Source organism: Rhineura floridana, chromosome 2, assembly GCF_030035675.1.
Source record: "Rhineura floridana isolate rRhiFlo1 chromosome 2, rRhiFlo1.hap2, whole genome shotgun sequence".
Classification (NCBI taxonomy): domain Eukaryota; kingdom Metazoa; phylum Chordata; class Lepidosauria; order Squamata; family Rhineuridae; genus Rhineura; species Rhineura floridana.
This window is the reverse complement of record NC_084481.1, coordinates 207,756,515-207,782,945: the sequence shown is the minus strand read 5'-3', so window position 1 is coordinate 207,782,945 and position 26,431 is coordinate 207,756,515. Positions and strand designations below refer to the sequence as shown.

Sequence of the window (26,431 nt, the reverse complement as noted above, 5' to 3'; positions counted from 1 at the left end):
GTCCCATTGCACAAGCGGAAATCCTTGCATTGATCAGATTGTGATTTAGCAGTACTTTGGATATTATTCTGTAGCACTTTTAATGATGTGGAATGGTATCACAGTTTATTTACTCATACAGCAACTTTGTGATACTGGGTGGTATTTAATGCTAGTCCTACTAAGAGTAGACCTATTAACATTAAAAAATTACTAACTTATAATAATAACAATGATAATAGAATTTATATCCTGCCCTTCCTCCCAAAGGAGCCCAGGGTGGCAAACATAAACAAAACAATTGAACAAGAAAAAGAAAACCATGCTAAAAACAGTTATAAACTGGTTCAAAGCAATCAAATAAAAATTCTTATCTTCCTGGCAGAGGAACAGTGTGGACTTAAGGGGCACAGCTAGCTAGCTCCAACAGGAGTCTGGAGGCTAGGGAAGTCTTAACAAAAAAGTCTAGACCCTCCCCCCTTCACATGTGCTTACAATGAAGGAGAATCATGCATAGACTGAGTTGTGGGGTTGCGTCACTGGCCCTTCCCTGAAGGCTGTGTGGCGCCAATGGCCCTGCCTCTGACTTCAATCATTAGACATTGACTTCTGCAAGGGTAAATTGACATGGTAGGCCTCTGTTCATAAGCTTTCTCTGCGTTCTGGAAACATGCACAATGGGGGTTCCAGAATGTGAAGAAAGCCTAGGTACCTAGAGGTCTATGTGCATAGACTTTCTGCTGCAGATATCCATGCTTAATGTGTGGACATCAGGGGCAAGGAACTGGCACTGTGTGATATCAGTGTGGGGCCAGATATGTGGCCCTGCAACCCCATTCTACTTACGATTTCCCTTCACATGATGCATGCATGAAGGGGTCTTAGATTCTCTACTTCCAGGAACTTATTTATTTATTTATTACATTTATATACCATCCCACAGCTGAAGCTCTCTGGGAGGTTTACAGCAATTTACAGCAAATTACAGGAACTTGTCTGTGAAACTGACAAATTGGCAAGCCCTGTTTCGGGAAATTAGATCAATGCTGCTTGCAACCTGTCGCACCTTTAGGAAAGAAGGAACAGTGGGACCTGGGGTAACAAAAGATAAGACTTAGACATTTCTATGCATTTTCTAAAATCCAAGTCAATCCAACCCCTTGGCCAGCATGGGTGGGATTTGATGGACCCCTGTGGCTATGGCAGAAGGTAGGAGGCAGGGGAAAATACCTCTTCAGCAGGTGGGAGGGTCTGTTGATTACCACTGGTGGAAATGCCACCCAGAGGATGTTTGGGTGGGTGCATTGAGGTGCACCTCACCAGTGGAGCTTCCCTGCTGATGGCAGAGCTCCCACAATGGTGGAAGCTGGGCAGAGGGTTACCTCTGCCCCATCCAGCGCCATCCCCCCAGCATGGCAGGCTGTGGGTTTGGATTGTCCTTTGTGACAACAACTGACACTGTTTTCTTTAATATACCTACTTTAAGCTTCATTGTAAATATAGCATGGGAGGGAAGGGATTGACCCTCATTAATATGAGGCATTTCCTATCCACCCCTGAAAACTTTGCAGGGTTGTATCTGACTATGTCCTTTTCAGAGTAGACCCATTGAAATCAATCTACATGAATCCAGTTATTTCAGTGGGTCTGCCTTCAAGATGTTGTGGACTACAACTCCCATCATCCCATTGGCAGGGACTGATGGGAATTGTAGGCAGTTAGGTGCAAAGTAGACTCAAACGAATGGGTTTCTGTCTCAGACAGACCAATGGGACAAAAGTTCACAGTCATTTTCTTTGACAGGAATATCACTAAGGAGGCTGATAGTAACATCTTGGCAGCAAGGTCCAGGCAATATCTACCTATACATTGGTTGTGAATGACCTTATGCCAAAGAAGTTTTTTTCTTAGCAGTAAGCTGAATGAAAGTCAGCCAGATATTGGTTTGGTAGATCATTAAAAGGCAAAATGAATTGTTAAGATTTGTGACAGACCTATATTTAGCAGAATCTTTCATCAGAGGGCAAAGCTTTGTTGTCTCCTAATCTGCCAACCTAGAGGCAGCTTCTGTAGGCACTAGAGAGAGAGAAAAGAGCAATTACATATCATATGAGTCATCATGCTTTGTAAGAGGAGCGGTCTTCCACATATTTTCTAGTGGTATAATATGTTCAATTTGTTTAAAAGGGACCCTTAGAGTCTTTTTCGCTGCTAAAAAATAAATAAATAACAGGAGGTTTTTCACATTTTCAGGTGATGTTTACAGGACTTTACATAAGAACATAAGAAGAGCCTGCTGGATCAGGCCAATGGCCCATCTAGTCCAACATCCTGTTCTCACAGTGGCATTATGACATTTTGAATTACTTTGCAGTAAGCTGCAAATGTTGAAGGTCCAACAGAAGTTTCATTTGTTCTTTATTTGCAACAAGGATTGCCAAGATGATGCCATTCAGCTGCCATCAACCCCAGTCATCAAGGCCAGTAGTCATAGATGGTGGGAGCTGTAGTCCAACAACATCTGGAGGACACCACATTGGCTACCCCTGATTTAGGATCTAAACAAGGGGTTTTGGAATCATCACTTAATTGCCCTTAATTCCAGCCCCTCCCCCAAGACTGGTTTGGCACCATGTCCACAAGTACCACACTTCACCTCTCAATCAATTTCTAAGATTATGCTGTGAGGCCTTTGAGTATTCAGTGTTTTGCCACCACTTCTCAGGAGCTGTTTACTTGAAGGAAGTGTCTATATCAGGTGGGTCTCCCATCAGCCCCAGCTGGGCCAATGGTCAGGGATGATGGGAGTTGGTATCCAGCATCATGTTGGAGGACCACAGGTTCCCCATCTCTGGTCTATTTATTTATATACTGCTTACTTGCCAAAGTGAGATCCTGTGTGGTGTAGTGGATAAGGTGCTGGAATACAACCTGGGAGACAAGGGTTTGAATCCCCACATAGCCAGGAAGCTCACTGGGTGACTTTGGGCCAGTCACTGCCTCTCAGCCTCAGAGGAAGGCAATGGTAAACCACCTCTGAATACCGCTTACTATGAAAACTCTATTCATAGGGTTGCCATAAGTCGGAATCGAAGGCAGTCCATTTTTACTTGCTAAAAATGGCTTCTAAGTGGTTTGCAGGTATAAAACTGAGTATAATGAACATAGCCACATGTAGGTAAAATACCCAATAAAATAATGCTATCAAAACATTAAAATAAACATTCATACTTAATATGTACAATAAAGAATTATGAAGTGCAAAGGATTCACACTGTTTTAGGGATCCCTTCCATCCCTTCTGTGATTTTTAAGAATAAGGCAAGGAAGAGGACTCCGTAAAAAGTGAATGAAGATGTATGAGTAAGGAAACGCATGATAGGGTGCACCTTAAACTGTTTTTATGATGTTTTGGTAAATATTTTATGCTTTTTTGTGCTTTTGTGATATTTATATTGACATTATATGCATTGGATTGCATTTTTACATTTGACTGATTTTTATAAACAGCTCAGGGGAACTTGGTCAATGAACAGTCTAGAAATGATACAAATAAATATACCATGGCAGAAGACATAGTTAAGTTATTGTTCATTTTCCAAAGAAAATGTTTGAATTGTTAATTATTATTAACTTTTCCTAGATTCCATTCACTGTTCATGATTAAAGCCTCACACAGGAATTAGCTTTGTGCTCTCATCATTGTGTGATAGGGATGGTGTGAGAAATTGGATCAATTCACATTTAAAACCACATGTATGAAATTTGTACTTTCCAAAGCAACAGGAGAATCAAAACACAGCCATCCTTCAAAATTCACGTTTATCTGAATTTTGCAGTGCAGTTCTCCAACCAAATGTGGTTTACAAAAATGCATTTAATAGGGGAAAGTATGGATAAAAATGAATATAGTAATGAAAATAACATACAAAAGTGCATTAGGATAAATTTCTTGCAAAAATGTCTATATTGATCCAAACTGCATACAACCATGTGTTTATTATGAGAAATTCACACTAATTGCTGAAGAATTTTCATGATTATTTTTTTTTAAAAAGGCAAATTGCTGCAGAAATGTGGAGAACTGAATTTAAGACCGGAAAAATGAGAAACTGAGAAAGCTGAAACTAACAACTCCTTCTATCCTTAATGAGAGATGAGCCTTTTCTCTTATTCACAAGAGAAAGAAGAGTACTCTCTACATATGGAGTTCCATAGGGATGCAGATCGTCCTTGAAGTAATGTGGACCCAAAGCATTCAGGGCTTTAAAGGTCAAAATCAGCACTTTTCATTGTGCTTGGAAATTAATAGGCAACCAGTGCAATTCTGGTACAGAATTGGTGTAACATGATCCAAATATTTGACACCCCCACAAGAGCCCTGGTGGGTGAGTTCTGTTCCAGTTAAAGGTCTGTAGTTCAGTGGTAGAATATCCACTTTGCATGCAGGAGGTCCCAGTTTCAATCCTTGGCATCTCCAGATAGGGCTGGTAATGTTCCCTGCCTGAAACCCTGGAGAGCCACTACCAGTCAGAATAGACAATACTGAGCTAGATGGACCAATAGTCTGACTCAGTATAAGGCAGCTTCCTACGTTCCAAACAGTATTTAAAGGCAACCTGGTGTAGGGCACCTGGTGTAGTCTAGTCTAGGGATGTTTCCAGCTTGCGTCAATTTTGCATGTGTCAATTCTTAAGTCTGTTCTGCCCCCTTTTCTCCTTAATCTGTAGTTTTTTAAAAAAAATATGAAACATTGGTATTATATATTTATCTCAATTTACACATTTCTATCCACATTTCACCTTAAACTATGTATTTTAGTGCATTTTGGTACATGTTTTGAGCCAAGGGCTATATTACAAAATTTGGAGAGCAGTGAAATCCAAAGGATAATTACAGTCCAGTCCATGTATTAGTCTTCGAGGTGTTAATAAGTTCAGTTTGCTTCAAAATGTGGGCCAAGCAAATTTCCCCTCCATTCCTGGTCTAGTCTTGTAACCAGGGGAATATGTAACTAAAGCCGGATAAAATGTTTTAGCGATATGAAAGAAAAACAATAGGATACAAAAAAAAGGGGGGGGGTTACACACGGTTGGGATTTGACTAGGCGTAGGCAAAGCATAAGCTAAGGCAAAGGATTTGGACTAAGGATGCTTCACTTGTTTATTTTAAAATATTCATAAAAACCAGCTAAAGCAGTTATACATGGCATTACTATACTATGATAAAACATTTACAAAGTTCCTTTTGTTCATTCATTCATTCATTCATTCATTCACTTACTTGGTTATTTGAATCTTGGTGAAGGCTTGAGGGACAGTTTGAAACAAGGTTAGCCATCAGGTGGTTTTGGCATGTTTCTGGTCCATCACTAGTGAGGCTCTCAAATATTATTTTACAACCTGAACAGACACATCTTTGATTTCTTCTGAGTTAAATTGGGCTTAGTCCCAAGGAAATGATCATGAGAGATTGCAAGCCGAGGCAAAAATGCATAAGGCTGCTTTTAAAAACAGCAATGCTATGTAGAGTTCCTTGTCCTTTCCCCCTAACACAAGAGTGGGAAACCTTTTTCAGCCTGAGGGCTGCATTCTCCTCTGGGCAACCTTCTAGGGGCCACGTACCATTAGTGGGGGAGGCCAGAGGCAAAAGTGAGCAGTGAATGTAAATATTACTTTTATACAGTAGGCTAGTTTCTACACATGCACACAGAGCTACTCTGTCCTCCACCCAGGCAACCAAGAGGTATTATCAGAGTTCAAGGACAAAAATATTCAAGGAGGATATGAAGCAGGACCAGTGCAGGGTGTGGCCTGGGGAGATGGGGTATGATGGAGGGGATGTCCTGGGGAGAGTCCTGAGAGACAGTAAGACCCAGGGGAGCGCCTTCAGCTCCTTGGCATGAAGTTCCTCACCCCTGTCATAGGATTTAGTTATGGAAACATGTGCTGTGATGTCCTAATGCTCTGGGCATCCTCATCCATGCTTCATTTTATTGGCTGATGACATCATGTTGCATGTTTCCATAACTACAGGGAGAAGAGATGGCACGGTAGCCAGAATGGCAGTGACAGCCATCCTAAATTTGTCATTACGTCTAGCTTGCTCTTGGGTTTCAATCCTGTGTACACTTACTTGGAACTAAATTCCCCAGAAATCACGGAAAATACCTACTAACAGAGCAATCCAACTTGCTGTGAAGCTGGCAGAGGAGGAGCTGGAGGAAAGCTCTGTGGGATCCTCCTCCTGCTTGGGAGCTGCCAGCCTGGCTGAACACAGACTCTGTCAGTAGCCTCACACATGAGCTGGCCAGGAAGCACTGTCTCTGGAAAACAGTCCTCCCAGGGAGTAAACACGCCCCATGGGCCTGAATGGAATTTTTAAATTTTTTTGTACTCCCCTGGCCTTTTGCCTGGCAGAGTTTGCAGAGGGATTGGGTCCTGGGGGGGTGTCTGGATGCGATAATTCCCCCCCCAACTCCACCCCTCCCTGCATCTGGAATGCTCCTTTTTCGGGGCTTCTGCCAGCCCTCTGTCCACTGGGCTGGCCATCTCCAGTGGACCCCCTGTGGCACCAGCGGGCTCCTTGTGGAGCCACATCTCCTCCATGGTGGAGGGCTGCTGCCAGCAGAGCCCAGCGCAACCGGGAACCTCCCAGCGCATCCAGTGCTCCGCAGCATCCAACTCATCCCAACCCAGTGGAAAGGTGAGTTGGATTGTGCCCTAAATGTGCGTAGCATAAGATTGCATGTTGCCTTAATCGACTTGATGGTCTTATAGGCCACTTCCAACTCTATGATTCTAAGAAGAGCCCTGCTGGATGAGACCAAAAGATCCTCTAACTGTGCATCCTGTTCCACATTGGCCTATAAACGCCAGTGGGAAGGCCGCAAGCACAGCAGTTTTAGAACAACAATTTTTTACTAACAACTGAGAACAGCAAGTTTTGTATACCACACTTAGAGTTAGGGATGTCAGAGAATTCTGACAAACAGAAGTGGAAATTGTCAGTGTTCACTTATTCATTCCATGTCCGGAATGGAAACCAATCTACCCAACACAATCGGTATTCACTGTTGTTGTTTTCAGTTCACAAATGATACATAATGATATGAAATTGATAAAAAAACCCAATTTGCATTGTTTTCTTTGACCTGACATGGAATAATGTAATAACATAATTATTTATGTAAATTTTTGCCTTAGCAGACAGCAGAACAAATAATGTTGTTTTTGTCAGAAGCCAAACTACAGAGGAGTGGAAACAGCATTGCAAGAAATACATACAGGGCAGAATGGAAATCAATGCCTTCTTACATGCTTGCTTTAGAGATGTATAAATATCACGCACTTTAGAAATGCTTTAAGATAAAGAACAAAGATTATAATGTTTTGAAAGAGATATGTATGGGTTCTCTGTAGCCTGCAAACTATTTAAAGAGAAATGAAAGGGACCTTTGTGGTTGTCACTTTTATTATTATAAAGTGTATGAGACAAACCTAGTGCAGATTTAAGAGTGCTAGTCTCATAAGTACAGTTAAGAAATCAGGAATTCCCACCTCCCTGCCTTTCTCCCTTCAGCAGTTCTTCAGGGTTGCACGATGCTAACCAGGATTAATGCTAACCAGGATTCCCACCTTAATGGAGATTTGAAGCCAGGTTTTGAAGGAGGTTTTCAAACTGAAGTTAAAAGCAACTCAGTTGAGTGCAAGCCCACACAACCTGTGATTTATCAAGCTGAACATAAACCACTAGCCAGGTATTGCATGTTCATCATAGACAGTCATGGGGGAAGGGCAATACGTAAGTAAGGAGAGCATTTGCTTTGCATACAGAAGGTCCCAGGTTCAATCCCAACATCTTAGAATTATAGAATCATAGAATAGTAGAGTTGGAAGGGACCTATAAGGCCATCAAGTCCAACTCCCCTCATGTAGAGTGGGGCATGCTCCCTACCTGAAACCCTGGCGAGCCACTGCCAGTAGTGGAGACAATACTGAACTAAACAGACCAATGTTCTGACTCAGTATAAGGCAGTTTCCTATTTTTCCTACAGACCTTATCAACCTCTTTGTTTTTGATGCCTTTCTGAGGCTACAAATCCTGAGGGGTCCCAGTATGTAGTAGGTGGGTCACAAGTTGTGCAGGCATGGTTTGGAGTTGACCATGGTTAGCTTCTGTAGTAGATGCAACCCTAAACTATAGTTAAAAACAAAGGAATGGATGAGGAGGGAATTTAATCTTTTAATCATGGTTAGGAGATCAACCTTATTTATTATGTCGGCAGCAGTCAAAGAATCCTCAAAAGTTTTTCCAGGCTTTTTAACACAATGGGTTTTTGTTCTTCTTTAATCACAAGAAGAATTTTGGCATGCTGTCTGTGAATAAATTTGGTCTTTCCTATGTATGGTAATAGACTCTGACAAGCTATTTAAAGTACTGAAAGTTTTTTTATGTGTGGTGTTTAGAGATTCGTTGCAATTCAGCTAAGCATAGTGTATATGTCTATTTCCTTCTTACCCTTGGGGTTTTGAGGTATAAAATGCTATCTCCAAGGCATCAGAGAAAGAAAGCTTTCCATTTCTGCATCTGGGCATGTGATGATCTACATTGTACTATACGAAGGTAATGGATTTGTCAGACTTTCTTTTTTTAAAAAAAAAATCTTCAGTAGAGGAGTTTACATTTTATGCATGTAACTTTGATGCTGTTAGTAAGGAGGTCAAAGAAATGTTGGTTCAATTAACATTTTATAATAAGGGCTCGATTAACATTGTATAAGCAGCCCATGAATGTTCCAACTAAAATGACTTGAGAGGTCACTGCTAATTCCATTCCTCCCATAGTCCTAGCACGGGTCTGAGTTGTGTTTTCAAAAAATCAAGCTCTTGAGAACAGCAGTTAATATCACACATCCATGAAATAACACACTAAGGTTTTGCCTTGGGTATAGGAAGGAGCTCAGCATACACATAAATTATTTTAGTTATTAAACACTCTGGTATGTGATAGTTATGCCTGAGTCCCATTAAAATCAACAAGGCTGATAGTGCAGTGCTATATACGTCTACACAGAAGTACATCCCATTGAGTTGAAGCGTGTATAGAATTGCAACCTGCAATCTTATCCATGGTTACCTGAGAGTAAGCCTCATGCAGCTCAATGGGTTGTACTTCTGAGTATTCAGGAATAGTATTGCACCATGATGCACTGCTGCATGCACTTAAGCCTGACTGATTTCAATGGGATTTTGGTATGTCTAGCTTCCCTTGAATCGTACTTGCCGGCCCTCTTCCAGGGAATACAGCAAAAAAGTGCGTACTGATTGCTGACACAGTTGCAGAGTTCCTTCTTCCCCATCTCAGAGGCGATCAACACTGTGAGCTGTAAAAGCACCCATTAGAGTGTGTGTGTGTACACACACACACACACGGGAAAACATCATGGGAGTGTATATGACTTTCTCTTCAGCTCTCCTCTTTCATGTTAACCAGCTTGAAATTTGGAGAAAACCTTGGTTAGGCTTAACCCTGATTAACGATGATTCCAGTTTTAACATAATGCAATCTTATACATGTCTACACAGAAGTAAGTCCCACTGAATTCACTGGAAATTATGCCAGGTAAATATGCATGGAAGTGCATCCTTATAGTTGCATGCCTGTGCATGTCTACTCAGAAGTAAACCCCATTGAGTTCAATGGAGCTTACTTTCAGAAAAGTGCATATTGCAGCTTTCGCCAGCATGGTGCCCTCCAGGTGTTTTGGATTACACCTCCCATCCAACCCCAGTCAGAATTGTCCAAAATATCTGGAAGGCAGCAGATTGGTGAAGGGTTGTGTATAGGATTGCAGACTTAATCACAGGTGTAGAGGGAGGTGTCTGGAATAAAAAAGGAGAGAGCTTAGGAGGACAGAGTGTGCAATTCAATGGCCTATTTTCTATTTCTTAATTACAGTTAGGAGAGTAACAATGTTACAATGGCTATGGCCCATAATATACATCCGCACAAGTTTGGTTTTGAATTGATACCTTGGAAGAATGTAGAATGTATCCCAGTTTCAGGACAGTTATCACAATTTGTGCTAACTGTGGTTTGTGCTACATCTGAAACCACAGACCTTTAATAAATCATAGTTAAGCCCACTGCTCCAGCTCAAGAGGCTTTTGGAGATGGGAGTAGATCTGAAGCTGAGTCCAGAACAGATGGGAAACACAAAACGAGCTCAAAACCATGATTTGCCTATTGCATACCTTGGAAGCTCAAACTAATCAGGGTTGTAGTTCAGTGAAAGTGCACGTGTGTTCCATTAGTTCTGTCCCTGACGTCGCCAGGTAGAGCTGGCAAAGACTCCTTCCTGAAAACCAGTAGAGCTGCTGCCAGACAGTGTCAGCAGTACTGAGCTAGATGGACAAAGGTGCCTGTATTGTAACTGTGGGGTGGGTTCTTAACAGTGGCTAGCACAAATCATGGATTTGCATTACCCCTGAACCCAGTCAAACTGAGCAAATGCAGTTATAGTACATATATTTAAATTTATGCTTGGGGATGAGGATTTAGGAATTAAGCAAAAGGTTTCATGGAAAAGGCAGGTTTTATGGAGAGATGCAAGGGATAGTTGTAAGGTGACATGACCAGATACACATTGAAAGATAGAAGTTTCAGGAATTGAGAGCAGCAAGAAATGATGTTTGGAGGTGTTTAAGAACATAATAACATAAGAAGAGCCTGCTGGATCAGGCCAGTGGCCTATCTACTCCAGCATCCTGTTCCCGCAATGGCTAACCAGTTGCCCACAGCAACCTCGCAAACAGTACCTGAGCACAAGAGCACTCTCCCCTCCTGCAGTTTCCAGCAACTGGTATTCAGAAGCATACTGCCTCTGACCATGGAGACAAAGCATAGCCATCATGGGTAGTAGCCACTGATAGCCTTTTCCTCCATGAAATTGTCTAATCCTCTTTTGAAGCCATCCACATTGATGGCCATCACTGCCTCCCGTGGGAGCAAATTGCATAGTTCAACCATGCGCTGTGTGAAGAAGTACTTCCTTTTGTCAGTCCTGAATCTTCCAACATTCAGCTTCATTGGATGCCCACGAGTTCTAGCGTTATGAGAAAGGGAGAAAAGCTTTTCTCTATCCACTTTCTCCATGCCGTGCATAATTTTATACACTTCTATCATGTCACCCCTTATTTTCCTTTTCTCTAAACAAAAAAACCCCAAATACTGCAACCTTTTCTCATAGGGAAGTCGCTTCATCCTCTTGATCATTTTAGTTGCCCTTTTCTGAACCTTTTCCAGCTCTACAACATCCTTTTTGAGATGAGGCAACCAGAACTGTACACAGTATCCCAAATGCAGCCGCACCATACATTTGTATAACGGCATTATAATATTGGCAGGTTTATTTTCAAAACCTTTCCTAATGATCCCTAGCATGGAATTTGCCTTTTCCACAGCTGCTGCACATAGGGTCAACATCTTCACTGAGCTATCCACTATGACCCCCAGGTCTCATTCCTGGTCAGTCACCACCAGTTCAGACCCCATGAGTGTATATGTGAAATTAAGATTTTTTGCTCCAGTATGGATAACTTTACACTTGTTTACAGTGAATTGCATTTGCCATTTTACTGCCCATTAACTCAGTTTGGTCAGGTCTTTGGAGCTCTTTGGAATCCCTCTTGTTTTAACAACCATGAACAATTTAGTATCATCAGCAAACTTGGCCACCTCACTACTCACCCCTAACTCTAGTTCATTTATGAAAAAGTTAAAAAGCACAGGTCCCAGTACTGATCCTTGGAGGATTCCACTTCCTACAGCCTTCCACTGTGAGAACTGTCCATTTATTCCTACTCTCTGCTTTCTGTTTTCTAGCCAGTTCCTGATCTACAAGAGGACATCTCCTCTTGACTGCTAAGCTTACTGAGGAATCTTTGGTGAGGTACTTGTTGAAAGCTTTTTGAAAGTCAAGTAGTTCTTGTTGACTCTCTCAAAGAACTCTAATGCGTTAGTGAGAGAGGACTTATTCTTGCAGAAGCCATGCTGGTTCTGCCTCAGCAAGATTTGTTCTTCCATATGCTTGGTTATTTTATCTTTAACAATTTCTACCAGTGCTCCCAGGACAGACATTATAGGCTTATCAGCCTGTAATTTTTGCCCCCCTCCCAGATTCCTTTTTAAAGATTAGTGTTGCATTGGCCACTTTTTAGTTCTCAGGTATGGAGGCTGATCTGAGGGACCAGTTTCATATTTTTGTTAAATGATCAGCAAGTTTTCATTTGAGTTTTTTGAGAATGCTCAGGTGGATGCCATTTGGACCCGAAGATTTGTCAGCTTTTATTTTGTCTATTAAGCCTTAAACTTCCTCTCTTGTCACCACTATTTGCTTCAGTTTCTCAGACTTCCTTCCTGCAAAAGTTAATTCAGGCACAGGAATCTGCCCTATATCCTCCACTGTGAAGACAGATGCAAGTAATTCAGTTGGCTTCTCTGCAATCTCCTTATCCCGCTTTAGCACACCTTTGACCTCCTCATCATCCAAGGGCCCAACCATCTCCCTAGACAGTTTCCTGCTTTTAATGATTCTTTTGTTGTTGGCCTTTATGTTTTTAGCAATGTGCTCCTCAAATTCTTTTAAAAAAATTGTTATTGTCTGCTTGCATTTCTTTTGCCAGAGTTTGTGTTCCTTTTGATTCTCCTCATGTGGACAAGACTTCCATTTTTTGAAGGAAGTCTTCTTACCTCAAATAGCTTCTGTGCTTGTTAACCACACCAGGATCTTCTTGGTCCTGGTAGTACCTTTCCTGAACTGCAATATTTACTCCAGTTCAGCTTTTAATATTGCATTTTTAAACAACTCCCAAGCATTTTGGACTGATTCAACCCTCTTTACTTTGCCTTTCAACTTCCTTTTTTCCGCTACCGTCATGTTGGAGAAGTTTCCTCTTTTCAAGTCAAATGGTTGACCATGTTGGATTTTCTTGGCAATTAGCCATTTACATGTATGTTTACTTTAATAGCACTATGGTCACTGCTACCAATTGATTTGACAACACTTGCATCTAGCACCAGGTCCTGGGCACCACTTAAGATTAAGTCTAGGGTTGCCATCCCTCTGGTTGGTTCCATGATCAACTGTTTCAGGGCACAGTCCCTTAAGGTATCTAGAAATTTTAACTCTTTTTTGTGACTAGAATACATATATAGCCAGCCTATGTAATGGTAGTCGAAGTGATTACTACAACATTTCCTAGTTTGGATGCTTCCAAAATTTCAATTTTCATCTCAAGATCTCCCTGAGCATTTTGATCAGGAGGATGACAGAACGTCCCCTGTGCTAAATTACTCTTGGGCCTAGTATCACTACCCACAACAATTCTGTGGAGGGGTCTGCCTTTTTTGGTGTTTCTAGCTTACTGGATTCAATGCCCTCTTTCACATATAGAGTGACACCACCTCCAATCTGTCTTTCCAATATAGTTTATATTCAGGGATAACTCTTTCCCTCTAGTTTTCTCCATTCCACCAGGTTTACATTACTTTACCAATGCTGTTCTCTAAGACCAAGGACTCCAGCTGACTTATCTTGGCTCAAGGGCTTCTAGCATTAGCGTATAAACACTTGTATACAGTGTTTCTCTTCAAGTGTCTTTGGCACTTTTGTTTTGGCCTGTGATACTTTGGCCTTTCTGAATGGCTATCCTGTGCCCCCGTGCTCACAATGCCCAGTTCTAGACCTACCCCATTTACACTGTCATTATTATTTTTTTGTTTTCATCCAACTAAGATTCTTATTACTTGTAATCTGCTCTGGGGGCCTTTTTTTGGCTGAAGAGCTGGGTAAAAATTCTTGAACTAACTACATAAATAAGAACAGCTGTGGAGAGCTTTAAAGACAAGAACCAGGAGGTTGTGCTGACCCCAGAAGGAAGAGGGAAGCCAGTGTAGGAATATGAGGAATCACATGCTTTGCCCTTGAGTATTGTGTGCAAAAACAAGGGATGAATTACTAGCTTTGCTATGGGATACTTGCAGTATTAATGTTTTATCACTGGATCCATGCAAGCAGTTAATAATTTTTGCTAGTTTTTCCTTTTCAGATCACTCAGGGTGAACCCCAGAAAACATGTTCCAAGCCTGTAGCAGAGAAGGTGACAGACAGTTGCCAACAGATCTGCCAATGTAGACCACCTCCATTACCACCACCACCTCCTCCTCCACCACCGCCAAGGTTGCTTGGGGTTTCATGTAAGTAGAGATTGCTATTTATTTCTCTTTGTGTCCAAAAAGGCATCTGGGCAAGGTACATGTGGAAAATTGAGTGGGTGGGAGGTAATTGCACTAGCATTTTTCCATATGGAGAATATTCTAACTAAAAGATGGAGATATGTTTTGGCTCATCGAACAGGAATTCTTCAGAGTAGCCAGATAAATTCCCTCTGTTCTAAACCAGGTGGCTATTTTCTCAAAGCAACTCATTAACATTGGAGCCCCAGAGTCATTCATTTCCGATGTTGTCTTGTGATTTGCATTAACATGTACTAAATATTTGATGATCCAGCATTAAGATGGATTTATATTTCTCCCCTAGATACATTCTAACAAATTTGCCTCCCTACACAGTTTTGGTGGCATAAATGTGTTTGAGATTGCATGGTATTTGTTTGTTTGTTTATTATTTATATTGATATTTATAGCCTGCCCTTGACTAAATAGTCCCAGGGCAGGTTACAGAAAAATGTCAGTCTAACAGAGCAATCCAACCCCCCCCCTTGCACTAGTATGTATGTGTTGGATTAGGCAGACTTGTCCTTTTGCCCAGTTCTTCTACATAAACTGGCCTCTGACCAACCACAAGTGTCACTCCATTGGTGTGGCACTCCCCCTTCCACCTGCAAATGTCCAGCCAGGAATGCCATCTGTGGGATGCCTACCATTGGTAGCCAACTGAAGATACTGAAAGAGGGCATTCCTGAGCCAAGGACAGGCTAAGCCAGCCTGGGATCCACTTAGTGGCAGCCATGGGGCAGTGAAATCCAGTCCAGGTTTTAGGCTAACCTTCAAGGAGCTGCCCAAGGTGCTGAAGACATGGCTGTAGAACAGTTGTGTGCTAGCTTTAAAAAACCATGCTTCACAGAAAATGAAGATGCATATTACTACCCTTGGGAACAAGCAGCATCAGTGGGAAGTAGTCAGTTTGATTCCCATGTTAGTCTAAAAACAGGATGTTCTGGCTCACCTTCTCCACTCAATTCTCCTATCCTTTTTATTGTTTATTTCCTAGTTCCATCTTATATCCCTTTTGCTGATCTTCACCACAGCCAAGAAGGGTGGCACCTTGCAGATGTTCTAAAAACAGGCTCTGTCATCATTGCTCAGCTCAACATCAGACCTGGCTGGTTAAAGGAAAGGATAGGGAACATGTTCCAGAGTTGCACTGCAGGAGCCTCTTCCTTCAACAATCTACCTAGGATTATGGCTCTTGCAGCTGCTGTCCAATGCCTTTATGTGCTTTCCTGTTTATTTAAGAACATTTATTTATTTCGGGCATTTTATTCCACCCTTTGTCATTCTTGACCCTGGTGTGGGCAGCAAATATATAAATGAAATACATACCATAACACTACACAAGAGGAACAGATAAAAATTAATACTAAAATCATTTAAAATTCCTCAAGCCAATAGATGCGGTGGACGGTTCCATAAAATCTCAACAGTTAAAACCATGCTGGGGAAAATAGATAAGTTTTAAACTGACATCCAAATAATAATACCATAGGGCTTAGATGGATTTCTGAGGAGAAGGCATTCTACGTTCGTGGTGCCACCACTACGAGAGCCCTTTCTTACATCATATTGTACTATATTGCACCTTTATAAAAATAAATTTGCAAGGCAGCTTACGATTGGTTTGTAAAAATGAACAGTTCAACAATAACAGTCTGAAAGAAGAATAAAACCTCAGTACAGAATAGTGTACCTCTGTGACGCAGAGTGGTAAGCGGCGGTAACACACCCGAAGCTCTGCTCCTGGTCGGAGTTCAATTCCAACGGAAGGAGGAAGTCGAATCTCCCGTAAAAGCGGTCGAGGTCCACTCAGCCTTCCATCCATCCGTGGTCGGTAAAATGAGTACCCGGCAGACACTAGGGGGTAAAGAAAGGCCAGGGAAGAACTGGCAATCCCACCCCATATATACGATCTAACTAGTAAACGTCGCAAGACGTCACCCTAAGAGTCGGAAACGACTCGCACTATAAGTGCGGGGACACCTTCACCTTTACCTTTTACAGAATAAAACCAGCAAACCGTGAATCTGCCCAAAAGCCATTGTTGCTAACCAACTATGTTTAACCAAGTGCCAAAATAAGAGTAGCAATGGCCCCAGGTCCTCTATGGAGGGAAATTCCATAGACAGGATGCTACCACAGAAAAGGCCCTCTCTCCAGTAGCCATGCACTAGGCTTCCCATGGTGGGGACAGAGTTTTCAAAGGGAAGCCATCATGTGAAATTGTTAAATGGACCAAGCAAATGGGATGGAGAGAGAGAGAGTGAAGTGGCAGATGATCTCCTACCTCCAAATGACCTACCGGCTTGTGCTGGCCAGTGTGGGAGGCGAGAGGGTGATGCATCTCTTCTTTTTTGTCCCAATGGTTCTTGATATTTTAAAATATCAGGATGGGGTAGGTAATAGGTCCAATCCTAGGGCCTTTCAGGAATGGAAGGACTGAGTCCAGCAGATCCAAGACCATCACTGCTCTGTGATGCTCCCAGAATGCCCCCCTCTCCCTCCCAGGAAGCATCAGTGACCGACTTACAAGGAAGCTAGCAGAGCAGCTCTGCCCCACCCTTCTGTGCATATGGTTCTGCAGATCAATGTGACAGATCTACAGCTATGCTCTACATTTTGGGCCCTGTTGTTGGCAAGCTTCCTTGTCAGTACTTTGTGAGCATGTGGGTGGGTATGACTCACATCCATGCACACACATCCCTCCTCATATATGCATCTTCAGCAATATTGAGGATAAAGTGTCATGCATCTGGGTCCCAATCTGTGAAAGCTTCTGTCACAATAAATTTGTTAGGCCTCATTTGCACCATGCATTTAAAGCAATAAAGAGTCATGGCTTCCCACAAAGAGTTCTGAGAACCCTAGCTTGTTGCAGGTGCTAAGAGTTGTTAGAAGACACCTCTTCCCCCTCGCAGAGCCATAATTTCCAGAGTTCCTTGGAAAGAGGGATTGTCTGTTATACCACTCTGAGAGCGTAGCTCGCTGAGGGGAAGAGGGGTCTTCTAACAACTCTCAGCATTCCTAATAACTACAGTTCTCTGGAACCTATGAGGGAAGCCACGATTGTTTAAAGTGCTATGATAGTTGTTTAAATGTATGGTGCAGATGAAGCCTTAGTCATAAGTCTCATTGTTTTCACTAGGGATGCACTGAAATGAACCTCCCATGCACATTAGGCTATGAAGTTGGGAGGGTCATTTCAGCAATTTTCAGGGGGCGGGGTCAGTGAAATGGGTTGAAGCTGACAGTTGGGCTTGCAGAGGATAGAGTCTCAGATGATGGAGACTGCCATTTTTCCTTCCCATAAGACCTAGGGTGAGGGCAAGATGCTTTGCCCTTTCTCTGTTTGGCTTCATGGTGATGCTGTATAATGTAGTGAAGCCCTCACTGTAGATCTCCTGGAAAGGGAAAAAAGAAGGTGACTGCCTACCACCCAGACCTCTGCCATCTCTTAGACTGAAGAAAAAGGAAAGTGGGGGCTTTTTCATCCACTATTTGGTCCATCCCTGAGGACATCCCCAGCCCAAATTTCATCGGAAAATTATAGTAAAAAGTTTCACCTCGCTCTTAGTTTTTGCATGAACAAACTAACACAGCTTCACCTCCAAAATTAGCAACAACCCTTCTCTGGCACATATGAAGATCCATGCCCTGCTCATGACTGAAGCTACAGCAGGGGTAGGAAGTCTTTGGCCTCTAGATGTTCTGGACTACAACTCCCATCAGCCCCAAATAGCATAGCCAATGATCAGTGATAATAGTCCAGAGCACCAGGTTAGTCTAGCACATGAATCAGCTAGGGCCAACTTGCTGTCTAGCAGTGGCTCTCCAGGGTTTCATGCAGAGGTCTTTTCCATCACTTGCTGCTTGATTCTCCCCTCCTCCTTTTCTTTTCTTTAACTGGAGATGCCAGAGATTGGACTTGGGACCTTCTGCATGCCAAGCATGAACTCTAATAAGCTGTGGCCTCTACCAATTTTTATCTTTATCTTTGGAACACAAGGTCTTGAGTCTCAGCCACAATAATGGACCTAATTTGTTTGTAATTTGTACTTGTACACATGCCAACCTAAAAAAAAAAAAGCAAATGCAAAACTACAGAGTAACTACTTGGCAAATATTCCAGCACAAAGTGTACAGTTCAGTTTGTGGAACTTGAAATGTTTGTGCAGCTGTCATAAAAGAAAGTTTAAACGGCTTGGCCATATCCAGGCCTTTTGGGTTAAAGCATAAAATATTTCGGGGTTAGGGGTTGCTAGGCACTAGAGTTATCAGCTTGCAGGCTACTTTTGGATGTGAAACGATTGGGTGTTTTTACTTGACCTGTTGGTGACCGTTATGCTCTCTTAAATTTTGATGTCAAATGAACAGTTAATTGTATTATTATTATTACTGTTAGGGTTATGTTGTAGTGATATTTGGTGGTATCCAACTAACTTATTATGTCAGTGTAAAGATTTCCACTTGTGCAACGAAAGTTCCCCCTTTCTGTGAGCCCCCCAAGCTCTCCTCAAATGTGCTCTGCAGGGTTGGGGGAACCCCCAGAATAAATTTAGGGGTGTGCAGGTGGAGAAGAGGGGGGAAGTTCCATTGAGCAAGCAGAAATCCTTGCACTGATGGAAAGTTAGTTGGATGCCGCCCGTTATAATTAGTATTTTGCATTGTTTGTGTACTACTGTATACTGTTTTGTATGTGAGCCTCTTTGAGCACAGATGTTTTTGTGGAAAACATGGCATATAAATAGACAATTACTTTTAGCTACTAGAGGCCTATGGGCTGTAGCTCTGAAAGAAGAGAGGGTAGACTTGTTACTCTTTGCCTCGTCCACAGTCTAGAGCTACGGTAGCAGTTGTACTCTTTCTTAGCAAAAGTGAACCTCCCATGTTGCAAGGGAAGGGAAGGGAACCCAGCTGCTCAGAAACAGCTTGCTGGGAGGGGCGGTACAAACACACCAAGAGGAGCACAGTATTGGCTCCACTGGGGCATTTGCACTGGACCCACCTCCCTGTCTCCCTCCTGGTCAGCAACAATGACCCACCTGCCAGGAAGCTAGCACAGAGGCTCTGCCTTACCTGGCGAGCCCCTTCTGCAACTTCTGCTACTGTTGCCAACAAAGACTTTTGTGAAGTTCCCCTTCCCTACTCTCTGCTTCCTTGGGATTTCAAGGTCCAGACCTTCAGAGGGCCCTTCTACTTCTACCAGTTGCCTAGAAGGGAATTTTTCGCTTGGTAGTGAAAAGGCAGGTCCACCTTGTCCTTGTGCTGCAGTAATGGGGAAAGCAGAAACGTCTCCCTCTATGCAAATCTAAAATGGACAGGAACTTCCAAGGTTGAAGACGTGGTGAGCTCATATCTCTTTGACTTCCTGGCCCACCACTATTCCAGCTTCCATTGTACACGTCCATTTCCTGCTTCCTATCTGCTCCCAGCAGGGATGGGAACCCTGTGACCCTTCTGTTGTTATTAGACTGCAATTCCTATCATCCCTGACCATTGGCTAAGCTGGATGGATGGCACAAACATGGATGGCACTCAACATGAGCCCTTTGGGCACATTCCACACCCACTCACATGCATTTATCGTGACTTTCTGATGTCATGGAGGAGCTACATATGTAGAGCTGCACATGCATAGAGCTTATGCTGGGTTCATGGAGGTCAGAGGAGGAGCTAGGGAGCATGATCTTCTTTGCATGTTTGATACATATGTGCAGGGGGGCAAGTGAGTGCAACTTTCTTCACTGGAATTTAGCACATGAGCTCTGCTGGATCAGACAAAAGCTCTGTCTCACCCAGCATCCTGTCTCCTGCAGTGGCCAATCAGATACCCATAGGAAGCCCAGAAGCAGAACATTAGTGCAATAGCCATCTCCTGCTGCTGTATGCAGAGACCATCATTAGTAACCATTGATAGCTGTGTCCTCCATGACTTTATCCAATCCCCTTTTTATTTATTTTATTTACTATATTTATATCCTACCTCGCTTCGAAGGAGCTTAAGGAAGCATCCATGATTCTCTCCCCCACCCCTTCCATTTTATCCTCAGCAACCATGTGAGGTAGGGTAGGCTGAGAGATTGTGACTGCCCCAAGGCCACCTAGCGACCTTCATAATTGAGTAGGGGATTTGAACTGTGGTCTCCTTGGTCCTAGTCTAGCACTCCAACCGTGCACTACACTGGCTCTCATCTTTTTAAGTTACTGGCATCCCCACATCTTGTAGTAGCAAATTCCATAGTTTAACTGTGTGCTTTGTATTGGATCTCTATTAAATAGCCAGTTAAAATCCTCTAGTTTTGTTGTGAGTCACTCTCTGTTTAACAATGTAATTCCATTTGTGTAAAAAAAAAAGTTTCCATTAAAAGAAAAAAGTTAGCCCTTTGCTGTACAAACCAAAGACTCAAATGCTTCAGAGGAAGTTATTGATGAGTCAGATGCTGCTGATTTTCATCCAAAGTAATCTCTAGATTCTCTTGGCAGTGGTGGGAACAGTGTGGTGCCTCAGTCTGACAATTCAGTAAATGTATCTTAAATGGCACAAGCCCTAACCTCTTAGAAACAAGATCAGCCATTGTCCTGATTGTCTTACACAAACACATTGCCCTAGTAGAGATTCATTGTTGTTTCAAGCATTAAAAAAAAAGGATGTAAAAAAGCAGTATATTGTCTTAAAATTCTGCACACGGGGGGGGGGGAGCGATATTCTTGATCTCTGAAACAGCCAGTTAAAATCCCCTAGTTTTGCTATGAGTCACTCTCTTTTTATCAGTATTACTCCATTTGGGTAATATTAGAGTCCTTTAAACATCAGAAAGTAAGAGTTGATGTCAAGATTTCAATTAAAATGAAAATCGAAGAGAATTTAGATCCCCCACCCAAGCAGAACATCTGAGGATTTTCATGGGAGTCTACAAACTTTCTACAGGGCAATTGTGTTTTTGTTTTTTTTAAAATCCACAATACAACAACAAAAATAGATTTACATCTTGTAATGAATAATTGATGAGAATCTGTAGGTAAACATATGTGTAAAGTCCATTGGCAACTTGGAGATTTTCCCTGTTTTCTACAAACTTCGTCATAATATTATAGTTTGCATTTAAGGCAATCCAACTCACATTTATGCCAGGCTGAGGGATGTGGCGGATCTCCAGCTGAGCCGTCTTGGTCCCAGCTCAGTCAGGCTAGCTGGTGTAAGTACCTCAGCCTGGCTCAGCAGAGACTGGCCCAAGTGGAGCTGGAGTAAGGCCTGAAAAAGGGGTGTGTCAGGAGAGGGACTGACATGAGGGGACTTAGGCCACATCCAGCTCATGTTCGGAGCGCTCCTGCAGGTCCAGTCTAGGCAAAGGTTACACTGGGAAAAAGATCAGTCTAAGAAAATAATTGCAACAGAAGTCAATGGAAGGGGCTTACTCCCCGGTAGGGTTATTTGAGATGCAGGCTTTTACTTTCTGGTATTTGCGTGCAGCTCCCAGCTGAACTGGCATTCAGGCACCCCAGAGGCTCCTGAATGGCAATTGGATATGGCAGAACCTTACGCAGGCTTCCCCTGAGTTGGATTGCTCTTAGTCTGTTTTCCATGATCTGAGGAAAGCCTTTGATAAATGTTGCTGCATATATCCCTGATTTGTATATGAGATAAAATCATACTACGCTGTATAAAAATCAAATATTTTAGTTAATTTAAGTTGGTCAGTCCATTTTTCTGCTCTGGCTATATGCTGCAGCTCACTGTGCATGCAGAATTCAGTGTCAAAAGTTTCCAGTGAAATTACTGAAGCTGCACATTCCCTGTGCAGACTTCATAAGGTCTGATCAGCCTAAAACATGCATAGTACTAGCTGAAGCATAAAAAAAACAAGAAACAGAGATTGTATTACTGCTCATTAAAATCATGAAAAAAATAAAATATTTTATTTAAAAGGAAGTATGTAAGATATGAAAGAGTAGGAAGGCACCTGGTGGATGTTTCTGGGAAGAATATTCCATTCTTGCCAGGATGGATGCCGGGATACATATACCTCCTATTGATTCATACCATTGGCAGTGCCTCTGCAGGAACTCAGAGCCAAACTAGATGTGATATTAAAAATGCATCTTTGCACTTAAAGTTCACTTTAAAAAATGCAAATAGCTGCCATTGAGGGAGATGGTGGGGCTGAAAATTATTGGGATTACAGCAGGGAGGGGGAGTTTAACTCTTTCCTCCCCTGCTGTGCTCCTCACAAAGATAGCTCCTTTGAAAATCACTGCTTATTTGTATTGGGAGGAAATCTCTCGCTAGTGCCAGTTCGGGATGGAATTCTCTCCTTTTTTACATTTCATTTTTAAGTGTAGCCCCCTCCCCCCACTGGTCAGTAACAATCTGATTCCTTTTTCCTCCAATATCTTTTCATTTTTCTGATCTCCAATTTTTTTTTGCTTTGCAGAGAATTATCAATATTATAATGACTATTTATTCACAAGTCTCCACTGGTATTGATCTTTATTCTGAACTCTGTAATTATTGCCTGTTTACATTCCTTTTCAAGTGCATTGCAGAGCAGATTAAGGCAGATAATAAAGTCATTATCTTCCCCTCTGCTGCTTACAATCAACACCCCATTCCCCCCTGCTGCTTTCTGTCTGTCAGTTACAATCAACACTTCATTGACATCAGTGAAAGGGAATACATATTTGAAGAAAATATAGAAAATAGATAATCATATATAGAAATATATATGTATATAAATATATAATATATGAGGAGGACTGCCTTCAAGTCAATCCCAATTTATGGCTACCCTATGAATAGGGTTTTCATGGTAAACGGTATTCAGAGGGGGTTTTCCATTGCCTCCCTCTGAGGCTAGTCCTCCCCAGCTGGCTAGGACCTACTCAGCTTGCCACAGCTGCACAAGCCAGCCCCTTCCTTGTCCACAACTGCCAGCTGGGGGGCAACTGGGCTCCTTGGGACTGTGCAGCTTTGCCCATGGCTGTACAGGTTATATATATATATATATATATGTATGTATATATATATATATATATGTATATGTATATATATATATATGTATGTATATATATATATATATATGTATATATATATATATATGTATATATATATATGTATATGTATATATGTATGTATATGTATATATATATATACATACACACTATCAATGATTTCAAAGCGAATTTTAAAAAATGAATAGGAAAAAAAGAACAATGAATCGGAAACCAGGTGTGGAGAGCTGCTACTTCAGAATTCTCTCAGAAAAGATAGAGAATATCAGAAATAATAATTAATCCAATGGCAAATCCAGTTATTGCAGAAACAGAGCCCATCACTAGTGCCAGTGGATGCCTTTTAAAAACAGCATACACATTTATTGCAAATACATATGTTTTAAATGCAAATACACATTTTAGTACAGTAGGGCCCCGCTTTACGGTGTTCCGCTTTAAGGTGTTCTGCTGATGCGGCGGCTTTTGTTTTTAATTTAAAAGCTTTTTTCCCCTCTTTTGCGCCATTTTCGCGTCATTTTCGTGCGACGCGGCCCATTAAAGTCAATGGGGTTCTGCTTTACTGCGTTTTCCGCTTTACAGCGGGGGTCCGGAACGGAACCCGCCATATAAGTGGGGCCCTACTGTATCAGGTCTCTCTCATTTGGCCTTTAGGCAGAGGTCTTTCCCTGAGATCCTTTAGCTGGGGATGATGGGGTTTGAATCTTGGACCTTATACGCTCAATCTATGCCTGGACTGATCTTGCTTTAAGCCTAGTACTCTTTATACTTGTTCATCTGTCAATATATGCAATATATACATAACAATATTTCCACAAAGATAGTGCTCCAAGGTACCATCCTCTAAATAAACCTGACCTTGCAGAGTTTGCTCTGAATTTTCCATTGTTCAAAGAACAGAATGGTCATGCCTTTAAATAAAAGAGCTATCAGAACTTCTGGTTCAGGGCTTGACACAGATGAGGAAATAAATCATTGCTTGTTTTCTTGTTTCTAAAGCCCTGGAGCTTTGCAGTAGTACACTCCATTTTGACCTTGTGAATTCATGGATGCAACCACTTCTTGAGAAAGTGGAAAACAAGAGGTTATTTGTGGGAACCTGACATTGTCTTTGCTTCCCTATTAGCCTGTCTTTGGAATATACTGAGCATTCTGTGGTCTTGGGAATAGCACTTTGGAAGCTTTTAGTAAAGCCACATCCTCACTACACAGCTGTGTACACACCATACTCTTAAAGCACATTGAAAGCACATTATTTTCTCTAAAGAATCTTGAGCATTGTAATTTACCCCTCCCATAGCTAGAATTCTCAACATGCTTAACAAACTATAGTTTCTAGGATTGGGGGGGAGGGATAGTGTGCTTTCAGTGTACAGTGTATATGCAGCCTCTGTTTAAAGCACTATGATACCAGTTTAAAACGCATGGCTTCTCCCAAAGAAACCTGGGAACTGTAGTTTGGTAAAGGTGCTGAGCATTGTTTGGAAACCTATTCCCCTCAAAGCAACAATTTCCTGATAAGAGGGATTGATAGTTAAACCACTCTAGGAATTGTAGTTCTGTGAGGGGAATAGGGTTCATCTAAGAACTCTCAGCATCCTTAACAAACTACAGTTCCCAGGATTCTTTTGAGGAAGCCATGACTGTTAAATTGGTTTCATAATGTAGAAACGTGTTGAGCAACAGACTGATCGTAACTTTGTTGCTTATGCATTCTCTTGTGCAGTAACATTCCGTTGGTGCAAAACATTTTGCCAGCAGAACAAGTACAGGCATACCCCGCTTTAACGTTCACAATGGGACCGGAGAGTATACTTTAAGCGAAAATAAACTTTAAGTGAAGCAATCGTCTTCACTTGTACTGCACGCAACCACCACTAGATGGCAGCGGCATCATGCCAATAAAGTGTATGTTATTGCGAAGCGCGCGAACATTAAGCGGGGTATGGGGACGTATGGAGCATGTATGTTATAGCGAGGCGACGTTAAGTGAAGCGATGTTAAGGGGGGTATGCCTGTATACCTTTAAGTGACTCTAACCCATACTACATTGGATAAAACTCTTTATCCACAAAATGCTTATGAAAGATGTCACAGTGGACCTCCAAAGGTTTCCTAACATCACTCCTGTGGGGCAAGTTAAAGTAGGCCCCAAACCACTCAGAAAAGCTCTGCTGGTTGGTACCCCTGAAGACACAGCCATGGCGGAAAAATATTGCTTCTTTGCTGCCACCGCCATCACATAGTAAGGTCAGGAATGAACTCTTCTCTTTGTTTGGGTGGATTAACTTTGAGATTTTTACTATTTGAGTTTTAGTTGTCTCCCAGCCTGCTTCTGGTTAAAGAGAGAAGGAAAGCAAAAGGAAACAGAAACACGGTTAGAACCCTAAATGCAATAATACAGCGACTAGTACGCAGGGACAAAGAGAACTATTACAATAGTTATTGTATAGAAATAGAACAAGAGCCCTATTCCAAAAGATTAGAGAAATCAAAGGGAAATTCAAACCAAGAGTAATCAACAGGGGAATACACTGATTGACTGAGATGAAATAAAAGGAAGATGCAAGCAATACACTGAAGAACTTTATAAAAGAGATGCAAGGATGACAGATTCATTCATGGAGGAACCGTATGATGAAGAACCAGGAATTTTAGAATGTGACTTGAAAGCTGCTCTTAAAATACTTGGAAGGAATAAATCACCAGGAATAGATGACACACCAATAGAGTTACTACAATTACTAAGACTGAATCTGTCCAAATTTTGACAAAAATGTGTCAACAAATATGGAAAACTAAACAATGGCCCACAGACTGGAAGCGTTCCATATACATCCCTATTCCAAAGAAAGGGGATCCCAGGGAATGCAGTAATTATCGAACTATTGCCTTAATATCCCATGCAAGTAAAGTAATGCTCAAGATTCTACAACAAAGGCTCTTACCATATATGGAGCGAGAAATGCCAGACGTCCAAGCTGGATTTAGAAAGGGAAGAGGCACCAGAGATCATATTGCAAACATACATTGGGTAATGGAACAGAGCAAGGAATTTCAGAAGAAAATCACTCTGTGCTTTATAGATTACAGTAAAGCCTTTGACTGTGTAGATCATAAAAAACTATGGAATGCTTTAAAAGTA

At 41.9% G+C, this 26,431-nt stretch overlaps 1 protein-coding gene across 7 annotated transcripts in view; it reads left to right on the top strand.

Moving 5' to 3' along the window:
* Positions 1–26,431, top strand: part of PRIMA1 (proline rich membrane anchor 1) — a 72,442-nt gene that overhangs the window by 13,167 nt on the left and 32,844 nt on the right. For all 7 annotated transcript variants that reach the window (XM_061612033.1, XM_061612031.1, XM_061612034.1 and 4 more), the window contains one exon: positions 14,091–14,238. In XM_061612033.1, the coding sequence (XP_061468017.1) occupies positions 14,091–14,238 (148 nt within the window). The remainder of the gene's footprint in view (positions 1–14,090; positions 14,239–26,431) is intronic.